Consider the following 18601-nt stretch of genomic DNA (forward strand, 5'->3'; position numbering starts at 1 on the left):
AAGCACTAATGCTAGGGAAAGGTCGTCCCAAGTCTCCAAAGGACAACAACAAGAACAACAATAGTTGCAATTGCAGCAATTCAAAAAGGACGGACATATTTTGGTTGGGACTTGACGAATATTGTTTGCTTGAGGAAAAGGATTCGGGGAAGACGATTGGACTTGCTAGCGAAAAGGATGATCTATATTGTCTTGAGATGCCAAAAGTACTAGATTATCTCACTCTCTCATATCAGAATCTGTTCTTTCCAATAAAGAAAAAACATACTTCATCATTGTCGTTTAGGTCATCCTCATATAGAATTATTAAAGTTATTTTTCCTTATTTTTAAAAGAAGCAATGTTGAAAGCCTTCATTCTGAGGTATGTGAGCTTGCTAAACACAAGCGTGTCCCTTTTCTTATCAGTGATAAAAGAAGCAACTCTCCTTTTTATCTTATTCACACTGATATTTGGGGTCCATCTAATATTTCCAATGTGTCGGGTGCAAGATGGTTCGTGACCTTCATTGATGATTGTACACATTGATGATTGTACACAGGTTACTTGGGTGTTGATATTAAAACATAAGTCTCATGTTAGCACTATTGTCCCTAATTTCATTTCGATGGTCAAAAATCAATTTGGAGTAAAAATTCAACAAATAAGATCCGATAATGCTCAAGACTTTTTCAATCGAACTCTCACCTCCTATTTTCAAAAAGAGGGAATAATTCAAGAATCTTCATGTGTTAAAACACCTCAATAGAACGGAGTGGCAGAGAGGAAAAATGGGCATTTATTAGATCAAACTAGAGCATTATTGTAGTTCCCAAATATCATGCAATCAGATTATCTTTCTCAAGAGTAGAATCAAAGTAGAGAGAGAATTTCACCAAGTGTTTGAATATTATATCTTGAAAAGTGATTACAATATGTGATTAGCACTAACTACAATTACATCACTAAACACCTTATTTATACTAAGAAAGCATTAAACACTAACTAATACAAAATAGGAGAAACTGCTTGAATACAACATTACATCACTACATTGAACCCAACATTCTCCCCCTTTGGATTCAAGCACGAGAAATAGTGAATCTTGATCTTCTAAGCCCCATATGAGTTTCAATCCTTCTCAAAGCACTCCGATATTGCAATTTATCATCTAACAGGTTCAAAGCATTAATCAGAAGATACCTTTCTCTCGGACTCATTCTTTCATTCTCCGCCGCTTTGTCATTATCAGCCTTAATTCTTTCAAGAGCCCGTCGCACCAGCTTAATAGTACCATCACAGTACTTATTCAACTCACTGAACCTCATAAATCTTTTTGCTCTCTCTGCACCATCATAGATCTCCCCAAACTCCGGATCTTCAAGGACAATATAGAGAGGATAGCCTTCAATGTCTTCAATATCCTGATCAGGTATTTTCAGGTTTATGATTTTCTGATTACCTTCAAAGCCCATCTGAACGTCAATGACCAAAGCCAGTTTAACATGGCTCTTCAAATACCTCTTTATAGCTTCAAGCCCGACAACTGCTCCTTCTCTTCTGATAGTAAGATCCCGAAGTTCATGGTATAGATGCTCCGGATCTTCAAGATAAAGATTTGGGAAGTCAGCTACGCTGAATGTCCAGACATGTCCATCTTGTCTAGTGACAGTGAAAACTGGATACCAAACTCTTACGAGTTTATTGGCATCAATGTTCTTGATAGACACTATACGATGTCTGGTACGGACTTGACTGATAGGTAGGCGCTTGGCTTTTTGAAAATGCTTGTATTCAGTCCAGTATTCTTGTGTTTCCTTATGAATACCGAGAATTCTGTCACCACATAAGGCTTTTCGATGACGAAGAAAGATTCCAAAGTAGATATCTTCAAGAAAAGGCTCCCTGATCCGAGTTTTGTTGAAACGTGGAACGTTAGCCCGAATTGCAAATGGCACATAGTTCTTTGTAAAGATCTCGGTAGGATCAAATGCCACTTTAGGAATATCCGAAGCGCCTTGAGCAACTGTGGTGGGAGGTTCAGAAGAAGTTTGATGATCAGCCTGAAACGGAAAGATCGGATCATCTTCATTGATGTCGGTTTCAAAATCGAAGTAGATATCAGCTGATTCATCAATGTTGTCTATATCTTCGCCATAATCTTGAACACCACCGAGTTCCCTTGAAAATACATCATTAAAACCAACATTGGCAGACAAATCCAGTAACAACCTTGTTTCTACCGTGGAGTCCGCTGACTTTTCAACCATTGGCTCAATCGTTGGATTTGTCTCCACAACTATCACCTTCTCAGCTGTATTCTGGCCAGTAGTCCTTTCTTTTGAACTTTCTTGAACATGACTTTCTACATTGACAGTTTCAGAATCAGGCTCCTGCAACACCTTCAGCACCAACTGACTTCACAAATCGCTTGTCAAAGTCAAAGTCAAAGTCGGCCCAAAGATAGTCAAAATCAAAATCCGTTTACAGAATAAATCGCACACAAATTCACAAATCGATTAACTATCACTTGATTAAAATTTCAAAATTAAATCGATCACAGATTCAAGCGGATCAAGACTAAATCGCAGATAGAGTTACACGGATTATCACTAAATCGCACACAGTTATATGCAGATACAATATAAATCACTCAGTCTAATCGGATTATGAACAAATCGCACAAGTATAATCACAAATCACCAAGTTACAAATCGCACAAAGTACTATGCGTATTATCTTAAATCGAACAATGAGTTATGCGGATTAACAAACACAATTTTTATCAAATTTTCACGAAAAAATGGATCAAAACTTGAAAAATTATGAACTTTTTAAGAACAGTATGTTTTCAAAAAATCCAAAAATTCTTCAAAAACACCTCAAATCTTGATTAAATTGCAAAAATTTGTGAATCAAATATGTTCAGATCATACTCGCGAACTTAGTAACCAAGATTTTAACACCTAAATCGCAGTTTTAATGAGATTCAAGTAGAAAAAATTCAAAAACTGTCAAGAACACGAAGAACACAGCGATAAACCGAAAAAAATCCAGAATTCGTGTGTAATTTCTCGAAAATCATGCAATCCTTCAATCAAATTGCTGCTCCTATGCTCTGATACCAATTGTAATTCCCAAATATCATGCAATCAGATTATCTTTCTCAAGAGTAGAATCAAGTAGAGAGAGAATTTCACCAAGTATTTGAATATTATATCTTGAAAAGTGATTACAATATGTGATTAACACCAACTACAATTACATCACTAAACACCCTATTTATACTAAGAAAGCATTAAACACTAACTAATACAAAATAGGAGAAACTGCTTGAATACAACGTTACAGCACAGCATTGAACCCAACAATTATTATTTCAAAATAATGTTCCAAAACATTTTTGGGGAGAAGCAGTGCTCACAACAACTTATCTTATAAATTAGACTCCCTACCCGAGTTCTAGGATTCAAAAGTCTTATGGATGTACTTTCTTCCTTTTACCCAAATGTGTCCACTTCCAACAATCTTGTACCCCGTATTTTTGGATGTATTTCATTTGTTCACGTCCATAGCCAAGACAGAAACAAACTTGATCCTCGGGCTCTAAAGTGTGTTTTTTTTGGATATTCCTCAATCCAGCAAGGGTACAAATGTTACCACCCCCCATGTAGAAAGTTTTTTGTGTCAAGGGATGTAACCTTTAGCGAAAACAATCCCTACTTCACCAACCTTATCTTCAGGGGGGGATCGAAAGGAAGATAAGGGTATCCTGGAAGATCTTTTTCTTGACTTATCTATATTAGCTTCCACTTCTATCCCTGACCACTCCCCAAATACTCCTGTTATCCACGATCCCGAAATAGTTTCACCAGCTCGTGAGCCTATTCCATCCCAATCTCACTCCACTCCTATCCCTGCGCTTGAACACTCCCCAAGTACTCCTGTTACTCATAACTCAAACAATTCCACCAAATCATGAACCTATTCCAAAATCTGAATCCACTCGGTTTAGGAAGAACCTGGTATACTCAGGACAAAAGAACATTCTTGGACCTGAGCAAGTCCGAGAATGTCCTTCAGACGAGGTAACAATTTATGACTCTATACCCTTGCAAAGCGTAACTGGATCTCAAAAAAGTGACCAATCTCTGCCTATTGCCATTAGAAAGGGAACAAGAGAATGCACAAAAATACAATTGTATCCCTTATCACACTACACCTCTTTCCAAAAATTCTCTCCCACCTACAAAGCATTTCTTGTCAACCTCAACTCCTTTTCCATTCCTATAAATTTATCTGAGGCATTATCTAATGAAAATTGGAAGCAAGCCATGAATTTGGAAATGGAAGCAGTTGAAAAGAATAAAACTTGGGAGTTAGTTAAATTGCCGAAAGGAAAAAGGCTAGGATGCAAATGGGTTTATACAGTGAAATATAACGCGGATGGGTCAATTGAGAGGTAGAAACCAAAAGTGGTAGCCAAGGGATATGCATAGACTTTTGGCATTGATTAATTTGAAACATTCGCACCTGTTGCAAAAATGAATACAGTTAGGGTAATTCTATCCCTAGCTGCTAATCTTGATTGGGATTTGCATCAATTTGATGTAAAAAACTCATTCTTGCATGGAGAACTTGAGGAGGAGATCTATATGGATGTTCTACCTGGTTAAGGAAAAGGAACCAAACCCAATATGGTGTGTAAGTTAAAAAAAGGCACTATACGACTTAAAACAATCTCCTCGATCATAGTTTGGGAGATTTACTAGGGCTATGTTAACTTTGGGATATAAACAAAGTCAAGGGGATCACACTCTGTTCATCAAGCACTCAAAAACAAGAAAAACAACAGTGGTACTGGTTTATATGGATGATATCATTGTAACAGGAGATGATAAAGAAGAGCAACAAGCCCTAAGCCTATGTCTAGCCAAATAATTTGAGATCAAGACATTAGGAAGACTGAAGTATTTCCTTGGAATTGAAGTTGCTCATTCAATAAAGGGAATTTTTATATCCCAACAGAAGTATGTTATAGATTTGCTCATGAAAACTGGTCAAGGTGCGTGCAAACCTGATAGTATTCCTATAGATCCAAATCATAGACCGGGAAATGCAGAAGAAGATGCAATTGTAAACAAAGAAATGTATCAACGGCTTGTGGGGAAAATTATATATTTGTCTCATACCAGACCTGACATAGCTTATGTTGTAAGCATGGCCAGTCAGTTCATGCATAACCCAAAGGAAACCTATTTACGAGCCAAACACCGGATTTTTCAGTATCTCAAAGAAGCACCGGGGAAGGGAATCCTGTTTGAAAGAAATAACCGTGTAACTCTTGAAGCATACACCAATGCAAGCTATGCTACGTCATCAGTTGACAATAGATCGATAATAGGGTATTGCACTTTTCTCAGAGGAAATCTTGTGACATGGAGAAGCAAGAAGCAAAGCGTGGTAGCACGATCTAGTGCTGAAGCCGAATTTCGGGCGATGGTACATGGTATATGCGAACTATTGTGGCTAAAAATCATCCTAACATATCTAAGGATCGATTAGGAGGGACCGATGAAGCTCTATTGTGACAATAAGTCAGCAATAACCATAGCTCACAATCCAGTTCAGCATGATCGAACAAAGCATGTTGAAGTTGATAGACATTTTGTCAAGGAGAAGGTAGACAGTGGCTTAATCTGTACTCCATTCGTGCCTACTCATGAACAACTAGCAGATGTTTTCACCAAAGGACTAAGTAGACTGATGTTCGAGAGAATTTTATCCAAGCTGGAATGCCCACTCACCAGCTTGAGGGGGAGTGTGGGAAAATGTAAAAATGTAAATGATTATGTATTTAATGTAGGAGTAATGGAAGCCGATTATAATCCCATAATATTAGTGATTGTAGGCAATCCCTTAAAATCAGGGATTCATAGAATAATTTTTTTTTTCTTTCCCTTTGCCTTGTGTATTTATATTGTATGCTTCTCTGTCAAGAATGAATAAGAAACATAGTAGAATTCCTAAATCTGTTATGAAGCATATTGGAGCTCCTATATGTGACACAATTTTTTGCAATACCTACATTCATCGAAAACCGCAAACCTTTGATGTAAATTAACGGAATGAATTTATATTTGATTTTTTTCCACCTTGAGGACAAGGTGGAAGTTTAGGGGGCTTGTATTGTTATACCCTCTGTAGTGTAGGTAAATTTAGTAGGTTGGGTACAAGTGACCACTGCGGTAATACAAGTAGGTTATGCAGTGGGTTAGTATAAATAAGAGCCGTGAGAGACTAGTAGGGTATTCTGTTTTCTAGACACAAACTAGGCGAGAGCCTTTGGGAGAGAGTCTGACCTCTCGAAAGTCAGATATATAATCAAAGTAATCAATTGATTTCTAGTAGTATTGCTTTTCTGAATGTCCGGTGTATCACCTTCTTTTTGTACATTTTTTAGTCCCAAAAATTATTAATAGAAGAAATGTTTTTAGAGCCCCATTTTTACAGGTAGAAATCTTTTAACATGTTGACGGCTAGTTTTCAATAAAAAGCACTCTAGCCATGAAGAGAACATGTAATTCAAAGCTGTAACCTAGTTGTCAGAGGCAAAATTCTCCCACATTGTATATCTTGCCTTAACTATTATTATCTAAATATAAAAAATCATTAGACCTTATCACAAATATCACATGGACTCAGAAACCAATTCACCAAACTTTTAAGTTAAAAAAAAAGGACAGACACAATGCTTCACTAAACCTTCATTCAGCATCATCGACATGATCTTCTCAGTTAACTCCTCTATGCTCTACATCTCTGGGTTGTTCCATAAAAGGGAAACTTATCGATGAAGTATTAGTGAGGTAGTATGGTCATCCTTGCATCAAGGAGAGGTGGCAAATCAGATTGGAGTCTTTCTTAGAAGAGACACCTGCAAGATGAGGTGGTTGACTCTTGCAGATCCGAAGGGATGTGAAGTGCCAGTGGGCATATATGATTCATTTTGCAGGACGTGACAGTAGTCGGAATATATTACACCGACCTCCAGTGAAGTTGGAATTAATCACAAGTTTTCTTCCAAATAATTTTTATACCTTACAGAACTCTGATAGCTTGAGCCATCAGGAAAGATGAAACCATCTTTGGTCTTTTATCAAGTCTTGCTTTAAAATTTGATTTTCTTTCTCTAACTGTGTCCAGGCCTCTGAATCTGGATAAGCCTGGTGATTATGGGGTTGGGTTCCGATGAGAAGGAAAGTTATGTTGAGAAGGGTAAGAAAGGATCTCCACCCTTGGATGCACCGGATCAATCACCGCATCAAGCACAATTCATGGGTGGGTTTGAGATTAAAAGTGATCAACGGTTCTAATTCCTTCTTACGCTTCTCACCTGAACTCTTCTTCTCACATGATCCTTTGTCGGTGCTTATGAACATAATAATTATATGCCTAACCATACAACATGATATGTAGTTACGTACATATAATTGGAATTTTTGTGATAATGCCTGCAAGGCTGCAACCCAAGCCCAAGCCTCTCTTATATGCATGGAAGTAATCTATGTAAATGAAATGTGTTGTAGGAAGACAGAATCTCAGCTACCTCACAGGCGAACAAGATGGTTGAGTCACAAAAGTATTTGGCTGCTCAGGTTAATCGCTAAACCTGACGAAAAAAATTACTATTAATTTCTCTTATCTTATTTATCAAATACTTATATGTTGATACTTCATTTCATGGATCTCTAGTCACGCATTTACGAAGGAAGTGAACCTGTCCTTTTCTTTGCTATCTTCCAGAGCTTTATGGTTCTTAAGGTATGCTTAAACTTAGACGCTAGAAAAAAGAACATAAGAATTATCCTCTTCAGCTATCGTCCACAAATGAGCTATGCATGTGCATTGACCACGATCATCAAATTTTGGATTTCTCAGGGTGGTTTTAGTGATGGATACAAAAATTACATATCAGAGAAGGAATCACCCAATAGAACATGCACACAGGATGAAGTTGCATTATTTCGAGTACAAGGCTCCGGACCAGAAAACATGCAAGCAATCCAACTTGAACCTGTAAGTTCATATATGAATGTTTGAGGTGTAATATATATTGAGTCGTAATGTCATTGGTTTAAAATCTATTTATGGGATAACACAAAAGGGTCTTTTTTGATTGGATTGGAATGAACGAAAAAATCTTAATCTTAAATCGCTTCACATCGACTCCGAAAGTTTTTCTAGTGACTCTCAAAACTGTTGGGAACTAGAATTTGAAGTAGGGTTTCTTATGTTTACCTGTTCAGGCCCATATGCCCACTATGCCATAAAGGCATGATAGAAAGGCAAGTTTTCTTCCCAGAATAAAATACATTGATTAGCGTTGTTGTTGCACTACTAAAAGCTTTTGAGCTGCCAATCCTCGAAACCCTTGATACATGTTGAAACTTGATCATTGAACCTTGTCTTGTGAAAAGCTCTTGGATCACCGTACCCATGAAACCATATTCTGGCACAAAATCTAGAACATTCGAATGAGAATCCTGTATGGAAACTTCATATGGATTGATGAGGTTTAAAACACTTCGTGAACTAGACCCAAGTCCAAAATAAACAGTATTCAATCACCAATGGTGAATGTAGTTATGGTTATGAGTGAGTTGGATGATGCCACGACCAAACAATTTAAGGCGATAGATTATGCATCGATCAGGACTGTGATGTGTAAGTACAGACCTTCTGAAAGCAGCAATCTAGAACCATCCTATTTGGTCCAAAATTTCTTTTGGTGTACCTCATACCCAGTTGATCTCTCTCTCCACTTGGAGAGAGATGGGAGAAGTCTACGAGTCATTGAAACTATGTCTTTATTGGCTGTTTTGACACTTTTTTATGATCCAGTGTCTTATGAAATGGTGTGCCTTAAGAGCACAACCTGGCTATGCTTATTGCTGCTTCAGTTGGGTTTTAAGGATTTTTATGTCATGACACTGCTGAGGAGTATTATGGATTGATACTCAAAATCTTTCAAAATCAAATTGGTATATCTCTGAAGGACATGAGTAGGTCTATGAATGAGAAGAGTCATCTAGTTAGATCCATTTAGGAGGAGGTGAGGTTCAGGCATACTGCTAATTTCTTTATATTTTGTTTCTTTTAGTTTGTTCTTTAGTGTTGTCGGCATTTTTAGTTTTGACAATTCTATATCTGGTTTCATCAAGTTGGGAATGATTCTAGCATTCAATTGAGGACTATTAGGAGATAAGATTAAAATTTGGCTAGAATTATGGTTTTAAGATATTCTTATGTTTATTTGTTTGTCTTTGTCATCCCATCTTGTGTACTATATTCAGAGTTTTCCTCTCCTCAGTACATCTCTAATAAATCCTAAACATATAGAAAAATGGCCCTTTATCTGATACCAACCATGGTACTTCTTATTTCGATTTTGCAGGAAGTCCGTAGCATGTGACAAGTATAGTGAGTGGGATGGACAGTGAAATAACGTTTGAATCTCTAGTAATTTTATCAGCAAAGAAAATATTATCATGGAAGCTAGACATGTATAAGATATTAGACAGATTCAAGGCAGAGCTAATTTTCTATTTTAATACCTGGTAGAGCCATCAGCTATTTTAACAGGGGAATATTCCAAAAGATATACCTTAGGCTAGAATCTAGATATTTTTATTCACCGTCTATGTCATCTGAAACATCAATGGTTTATGACACATCCTAGACAAGTAACAGGCTTTTCAGTATTACCTCGTATAAATATTATCCATTAGATTGGCTTCTCCCCTTCAGCTGGACAGGAGGTAGTAGAGTAGATAGAACAACTATTACCTCGTATGCTGTATGCGTTGGGTTTATATTCATAGGGGTTAGTCTTATTGCATACACTATTCATGTACTTCTCAAGTTAAATAATATGGTGTGCTATATATCTATATCTATATATATATCAATGTAGGGTCAGGTTGAGGGGAAAACCACAAAAAATTGAAAAACTGATGAACACTCTAGTAACCGTTCATCTGGACGGTATGCACATGTGTATATAAGTAATTTTGTAAGCAACTTGTAAGCAACTTGTAAGCAACTTGTTCGGTATGCACATGTGCATAGAAACCAAAAAACAGCTTCAATTACTTGTATACACATGTGCATATCGTCCAAATTCAGTTTTTTATTTTTTGTGGAGTTTTCCCCAGAGCCTCCCTCCATCAATGTATATGTGCATATACATACATTGCAAGAAGAAGCTCTATTTTTTTAAAATGTGTTCAAACATAGTTTTAATTTACAATACAAATATATAAACAAGTACTATAATAACATAGAAATTCCAATCCAAATTTTAAGAAATTGTGAACTCAATATACTAACAACTAAAAGTACTTGAAAGTAATAAAATAATCAATATATAAGGTCTTCAATACAATAATCAATGTATATCATAATAGGACATCTTGTAACCTTTGTTTTGTTGTAGAACCGACATGAAATAAAAATATGATGTTCTTATTTACTTTTTTCTGAAGTGGTAACAAATATCTAGATAATATTATTTTGGAATATAAGAATATAAAGGTGCATCTTCCAATTTTATAACAATAGAAATCTGCTAAATCTTTAATACATATAAATTGAGAAAAATGCTAATTTATAAAACTAAATCTTGAATATTACAGATGATTTTTTGAAACCAAGACCAAAGCTAAACTCACTTGTTATGTTAAAAAAACCCTAGTGTCAAACACAGTTCATGCTGGCTTTGAAAAAACAAATCCTAATCCATATTTTGTATTCTGTAGTCCATATGTTCTAAAAAGCCTTAGAACTTAACTTGATTCATTCAAAGAGATAATTTGTCTCTCATAGACTACTCAGACAATAAGGATTTTCTCCCACGGATGCAGCTCTATGGACTACCGTGTCGAGAATTGGATTTGATATGCCTTCTTTTTGGACCTCAAACATACTTGCACCAGCCTTGTTCATGTTTTGTAGGGATTTGATTTGCACCTCCATGATTTTTTGGTTGTTTTTGTTGCCGATCTGGTGCATCAAAGCATCATGGACCTGGTCGTGCAACCTTGATTGTGGCTTGGAGGGGCCAGTGGTGAATCAGGTAACATTAGACTAAATCCTGTGAACCATACATGCTAATCAAACCCCGAGCTCTGCTGAAGTGATTGACAACTTAATGGCTAAGCCGATACGCTGTGACATTAATGAGAATAGACCATACGGGATCGCAATGCCTCTTAACAGACATCCCACCAGATTCACTTCTAAATTTCTCTCTGAGACAGTAGTAATTTGATTTTTTGACGGGAGTAGTCATTGTCCTATTTAAAGACTTTTGAGGGTCAATCTGTCTGTGTGGACTAAACTATGTACTTATAGTACTTGTGATGTTACAAAATAGTATCTCTAACCATATTTCTACCTGCAAAATTCCTGATGCTCCTACAATTTTGAAGGTGTAATGCCAGTGAATGTTCCATGGAGAAGTGAGTAGACTGAATGGTAGCAGCTCCTGAGAACCCCAGAATCATGGGCTGAACCAGAGGTGGAGCTCAAAAAGGGCTTTGGGGGGCCAAGGCCCCCTGCTTTCCTACTTAATAGACTTGATTGCAAAACCAGTGTGGTTTTTTTTAAGTTTTTGACAATGGCCCCTCCAAACATCATCTATTCACTGGTTGAGTCCTTATTTACTCCTCCAACTGCATGTCAAGCATTCCATATTTCCAATCACTTGCTTTTTCTTGATTTTCTCTATAAGTTTTTGCCTTTGTTTTTGGGTAGTAATATCCATTTTAGTTATTACCTTTGATTGGATTATTTAAAGTTTTAGATTGTATAAATCAAAATTTGGAATCTTGCCGTATCTTTAGTCAATTTCTCATAAGAGTTATATAAATTTCAGCAGTTTTGTGATTTTTAAGATATGTATCTATTACATTGAAGTAAATTGGAGTCATTTATGTAAACCATATTTGGACAAAAAGTTGATTGCCGCCAACCCTAACCGACCCCATACGAAACCTGCCTCCAAGAACACCAATGTGAGGGGTCATTTTTTGGCTCACTCAATGACTTGTAATACATACGTACAAAAGATTTGGTTCGGTCTAAGAGTGAATGCTAGAGTGTACGCTAACAATTCAAGCTTTTAGTGAGCTACTCGAACTTAATAATTTTCAAGATTGAGCCGATCTAGAACATTAAAAAATAATATTGTTTAACTTAAACTATATAGATGAGCTTATATAGTTTGAATTTTAGCTATTACTTTTTCAAGCTGAAACTCGAACTATTTGCTATTCGACTTGGCTCGTTTCGGCCCCCTGGGTTAGAAGGCTTGTGTTCTTCCTCTGGGCCGAACTGGGCGAGTTTCTTATATTTTCTGGAGTCGTATGTTCTGAAGCACATGAATTGATGATCCAATATGATCACCTAAGTGTGCTATAGTAGCATGAGGAATAACCTTTATTTGAGAGGAAGAAGTATGAATCAGATTGAGCTCTTCTGAGTTTATTTGGGAATCCAAGTAGAAGAAGCCTAACAGGTACTGTTCATTGAACCATGCAAGCTAGTCAAACCCGGAGCTTTGCTGAAGCTCTGAGCAATGACACTTATTGGCTTGACAATTGATGCTGGACATGTACATAAAACCTCCGACAAATCCCCTTTTGTATCTGTAACTGGATCCCTTACCAAATCTTTTACGAGCTATCTGCTAGCACCTCCACATAAGCTGCAATTTCTGAGGACTCCCTTTCCATACAAGTGGGTGGTTTCTTAACATCTTACAAGAACGACAGAACTGAATGATAGTAATGTGTAAGAGCCCTAGAAGCATAAGTTAACCCAAATTATGAGTTGACAACAAGCCTACATAGAAGATGCATTTTCCTGAAAAGCACTGTATATGTGACACAGTATTGGTGGAACCAGAATAGGTGACTGCCATTTGGTCTCACAATGGTTTGGAAGCCACACATGTCACTCAATGATATGCATATCAGGCTCCAGAGTATACAGAAGATGTTGCTGTTCATAGCTCGTTAATCAACAGTATTTGGTGTTGGCAGAGGCTTCATATAACGGTGATACTTAATCTTCCCAAATCCCATGCAAGTGATCACAAAGCTTGACCGTTGGAAACGATGTCCATCATTCAACCTCATTGCTATTGTCTGACCAGCCATCTCAAATTATAAACTCAGATAACCAAAACCAATTAGAAGAAATTTCCATGAATAAGATATCAAACTAACAGTAAAACCGAACGAGTTACAGCAAGGAAGCTTCAGCTCAAATAAATAGATCCTTAAGTACCAATCAGACCAGCAGCAAAGTCACTTAATGATGATTTAAAGGAAACCCACTTGCAAGGAATAGGGGAGCCATAGCTGAACCAAGTTCTCTCCTCTCATCTGGTGTGATCAGGGACTAGGCTGTCAAACCAGTAAACATTGGATCTCATGGGACTTTGGATATAGTGTGATCAGGGAGCAGGGGAGCCATAGCTAAAGCAAGTTAACTCATGTAGTACTAAAAATCAGGCACCTACTGTCTGAATTGAAGCATGTCCGCTTGCTGTTGGTTGAAACCTACTCTAGTTGATTAGGTCTGACTGTTTTGAGGCATTGGATGCCAACCATATACGGTTGCCAAGAGCTGTTCATGGAAGACTATGGCTAGGGTTTTCTAGGTCTGACTCTGATACCATGTGAAAAGAAGGGATGGAATTAATCTATACACAACAGATAAAATGGAGCGTATTAATAGAGTACATATGTGGGTCAATTAACCAAGACATATAATAAGGCATTGACAGTTCTCTATAGGTAACCAACCAAATAGTAATGTGGAATAAAGTTACTTGAGCAGATGTTTGTTCGGATTATCTGTTAAATGTACATGTTACCATGATAGATAATGTCTCCGCTATTAAGCCTGTGGATTTTAGAGATTTTTAGGGGCGTCAGATGAATGGTGAAACAAGTATATCTTTTTTGGGGGGAGGGGGGGGGGAGAGAGTGGAGTATTTAAGGGTTTTTTCCTTGAAGTTGTCAAGGGGCAAATAGTGAAATACTTGAACAGTCAGATTACAGCAACTTTCTCCTCCTGATGCTTAAGGTAGGCATTGCTGCCGTTGGGCCAAAGGTTCTATGCCATTGTCTGCCGTCATGCTATTTGTATTCCTAAGTAAAAGTTCTGCATATAAGTTCCATTAGAATGACTCACATATTCATTTTTTGTCCTTTTCTCAGTAAAGAAGCTTACCTTTTTATCACCAGAAAGTATGTCATTGTGTTTCTAATTGGCTCAGGTGGCTTCATCTTTGAACTCCTCCTACTGTTACATATTACATAGTGGTTCTTTCGTCTACACATGGATTGGAAACCTCACAGCTCCTCAGGACCAGGAACTTGTCGAGAGGCAACTGGATGTGATAAAGGTTTGATAATCTTGCCAAGGATATCTATTTTCAATACATTCGGCCCTGCAGATTCCATTAATGTCTGTATATCTAAGATTTCCGCTTGGGATGATGACTGCATAAAGTTGTTCCTTTTGGGGCCATTAAGCTAGAGGATAGGTCCAAATTTTTTAGCACTTATGTATCACAAATACACAAAGAAAATCACCCATATTGAATTGAAGGCACAACATGCACAGCATATCTGCATTTAATGTTACCCAATGTAATGTATTCTCTTGTAATTGTTACAGTGCACCGTTATGTTTGTAAGATAGTGGCTGATCTTTTCTTTGCTTGTGCATCTATCTTATCCACATAATGTGGGTAATCATAAGCATGGATAGTTTAACATCAACTCAATGGTTTTTGTATCAATATATTTCTATGATAACATACATACCTTGTGGTGTCATATATCATCAGTTTTTCTGTTACTTTTTTGGTAATCCCCAAAATTTTATACATATCCTAATCAGAAACCTTTTTCCCATCTAGTGGATCATATTACTTCTTCTGTGAATGTAAGTTCTAACATCTCTTGTGCTGAATATGCTAGTGCAACTCACAGCTGAGATTGCCGTGCATAGTCATGTTGTGGAATATGATTTCAACTTGTCATATGGCACAAGAGTATACAGTACAAGTATTACGAATCTTTAGTCTTAAAACATATCAGTTTGTTGGGTTAAGAATTAAGATGTGTCTTAATGGGATATTGCTCTGACTCTTGGTGTGCTCCTAGGAATGAACTTCTGTTTGCTGTTTCTACTGTAGATAAGTGTTTAAAGAGTACTACTTGTTGTTGGTCTCATCAGATTTCCCTTTTTTTTCACAATAACTGCAGCCAAATATGCAGTCCAAACCACAGAAAGAAGGCTCAGAATCTGAACAATTTTGGAAACTTTTAGGTGGAAAATCTGAATACCCCAGTCAGAAGATTGCAAAGGTCTCTGAAAGTGATCCGCATTTGTTCTCATGCTCATTTTCGGAAGGTTAAAGCAACACTTGATGACACCATATTCCCATGCCAGATTAATTTCTTACGCTTGCTATGAATATACTAACTAATTCCTTTTTTCATTGCTTGTTGCTGGAACTGGTGCTGGTTCAGGAGATCTTAAGGTGTGTAGACTCTCATAGTTATTCCCTTATAGTTCACAGAGGAAATGAATTTGCATTTTGCTTTCTCAACTCAAATAAATTTTGGTTCTTTCTTCTTCCCAAAATGTTTTTTACTGGTTTGGAATTTCACTTGCGTCATGGAGATAACACACATAATTGGAATTACCTGCTGCAACAGGATTTAACTAATCCACTCTGTAGGATATCTGTTTGAGGGGTGTGGGGTACAAGGTCCCTCCCCAGTTATCTATTGACACCGATTTGCCCTTACACTATGAGTTAGACGTATGTCCTCCAATTTTCATGGTTCATGATCTTAAATGCTGAATTGGTTCACAATTTCAAATTCACAAATGTTAAGCTGCATAATTTATCATAATGTTTACTTGTATCTGTTGAACGAATACCTGGACACTGTTTTTAATCAACCTCTTATGAGAATTGTGCACTTTAAGTTTCTTCAGAAGGCTGATTCGTGTTGTTAATTTAGGTGACTGAGTTATACAACTTCGACCAGGACGATTTGATGACTGAAGATATATTTATTCTTGATTGTCACTCCAGCATCTTTGTTTGGGTAGGGCAACAGGTTGATTCAAATATCAGAACCCAGGTGCTAGTTATTGGTGAGGTATGAGTTAGCTACTATCTTTACATTTAAGACTTGGATTTTGGATATAGATTGTTCAACTTGCATATAGTTGTACCTACTTATTGAATACTTTGAGTATTTGAATATAAATATATACATATATGTATAATCATAATATATAAGTATGTATCGGGTCAGGTTCAGGGAAGAACTGCAAAAAAGAATGAAAAATTGAGGAACACCCTGGTAACCGTTCATCTGGACGGTATGCACATGTGCATACGAGTAATTTGCAAGCAATTTGTCTGGTAAGCACATATGCTGATATGCATAACATGCACACGTGCATAAAAACCAAGAAAGAACTTCACTTGTATGCACATGTGCATAACATGCATATGTGCATAAAAACCAGGGTTTTCTGCAGTTTGTCATTTTTGGGGGGTTTTCCCCTTAACCTCCCTCTATATGTGTGTGTGTGTGTAGATATATATATATATTTGACTTTCTGATCTATGAACAGGAATTATTGTATACCAAAATAAACATGCAGTGTGAGAAATCAAAATCTTTTTAACTAATCATCTGGGACATTCACTGAACAGAAATTTCTGGAATGCGATTTTCTTCTTGAGAAACGATCCCATCAAGCTCCACTGTATATCATAATGGAAGCAAGTGAGCCGCAGTTTTTTACACGTTTCTTTACATGGGATTCAACCAAATCTGCTGTAAGTGATCTTGTAATTACAAGTTGAAGCATGGCCTGATAATTATGAAGTTCTTAATGTGTTCACTCTGTTAATATGGATACAGATGCATGGAAACTCATTCCAACGGAAGTTATCCATACTGAAAAATGGAGGTCGTCCTACACTAAACGGTGTAAGTAAAATTTTTATATTTTCATTGGTTTCTAGCTTGCAAAATTGTTTCACGATGTCCAATTTTCCATGTTCAACTTCCATCTTTTGTTTTTGGATGATCACAGCTATTGTTAGTTTTTTTATCTTACATTTATTTGAAGATTGGGATTGTTGTTAGATATAAGTTTTTTAATTATATATCTATTTTTATTGTTAGAAACCCAAAAGAAGAGCAGCTGTTTCAAATGGAGGAAGGTCTGTAGCAGATGAAAAACCACAGCGTTCAAGAAGTGTATCTTTTAGTCCTGATAGAGTCCGTGTGAGGGGTAGATCTCCTGCCTTTGCTGCTCTCGCTTCCACATTTGAGAACCCAACTGCAAGGAACCTATCAACTCCACCGATTGTAAAGAATATTTATCCAAAATCTGATGCCTCTGATTCCTCTAAACCAGCTTCAAGGTCAACAGCTATAGCATCACTAACTGCCTCCTTTGAACAACCTCCACAAGAAAAACTTATCCCCCATTCTGTAAAAGGTATGTCTGCTTCACTATGTTAAATAAGTGCATTCTGGCTAGGCAGAGTTTATAAAATCCTTAATGACAAAATTACAAGTATCTTATGGACCAAAAGTTGCATTATTTTGGGATATCATAGAAACATATTGTTGCATTTATTTTCAAATGGAGGGAATATGAAGGCCATGTTCGGCAACCATAAGCTAGCTTATGAGCTACCTTATTTTTTGAACTTATTGAAAAAGCCCTTTGATAAGCAATAAGCTATTTCTTTAAAGCTACTGCCCATAGCTTATTGGGGTTTCTTTTCACCCTTTTCCAATTATGCTCCTTATATTTTCTGTAAATACCCTTTATATTTTTCTTTTATGTCATTTTACATTGTCATCTAGCTTATCAGCTAGTTGGTAGCTTATTAGGCTTGTTTGGCAAACTAACTAATAAAATAGTCATATTTAGTAAAAATTAGCTAATAAAAAACCCTGTAGTTTATTGAAATGCTTTTAAAAAATGTAGCTTACAAGCTAGCTTATGGGTAACCAAACAGAACTTCTATAAACAATGAAACAGAAGACATGTGAGATGGTAACTTGTGAGTTACTTTTCATTTTCCGTGTCATGTATAAAGTTATGGCTGACTCACCAGCGAAATCTGAGCCGAACTCCAAGGAGAATTCAATGAGCAGCAAAATAGAGACCCTGGCCATACAGGAAGATGTGAAAGAGGGTGAAGTTGAAGATGATGAAGGGCTTAAAATATACCCATATGAGCGCCTTACGACATCATCCGCTGATCCTGCTGCTGATATTGATATCTTAAAGCGAGAGGTACATTTCTTTTGCAACGAAAAAGAAGATGAATTATATCATTGTCTACTTCCCAGCTAATTGGAAACATTTTATGCAGACATACCTGTCCTCGGCTGAATTCAGAATGAAATTCGGAATGACCAAGAATTCTTTCTACAAGCTGCCAAGATGGAAACAAAATAAACTTAAAATGACTCTTCAGCTGTTTTGA

General features: G+C 36.8%; 1 protein-coding gene across 1 annotated transcript in view; it reads left to right on the forward strand.

Moving 5' to 3' along the window:
- LOC112500721 (villin-4-like) overlaps positions 1-18601 on the forward strand; it is a 30083-nt gene extending 11482 nt beyond the window's left edge. The window contains exons 12-23 of the mRNA XM_025104287.1: positions 7569-7637; positions 7735-7803; positions 7921-8058; positions 14330-14458; positions 15327-15474; positions 15594-15604; positions 16095-16235; positions 16802-16927; positions 17013-17081; positions 17280-17598; positions 18209-18408; positions 18488-18601. Coding sequence (XP_024960055.1) covers positions 7569-7637; positions 7735-7803; positions 7921-8058; positions 14330-14458; positions 15327-15474; positions 15594-15604; positions 16095-16235; positions 16802-16927; positions 17013-17081; positions 17280-17598; positions 18209-18408; positions 18488-18601 — 1533 coding nt within the window. The remainder of the gene's footprint in view (positions 1-7568; positions 7638-7734; positions 7804-7920; positions 8059-14329; positions 14459-15326; positions 15475-15593; positions 15605-16094; positions 16236-16801; positions 16928-17012; positions 17082-17279; positions 17599-18208; positions 18409-18487) is intronic.

The sequence above is a fragment of the Cynara cardunculus genome (assembly GCF_001531365.2).
Source record: "Cynara cardunculus var. scolymus isolate 2C chromosome LG 17, CcrdV1, whole genome shotgun sequence".
Lineage (NCBI taxonomy): Eukaryota > Viridiplantae > Streptophyta > Magnoliopsida > Asterales > Asteraceae > Cynara > Cynara cardunculus.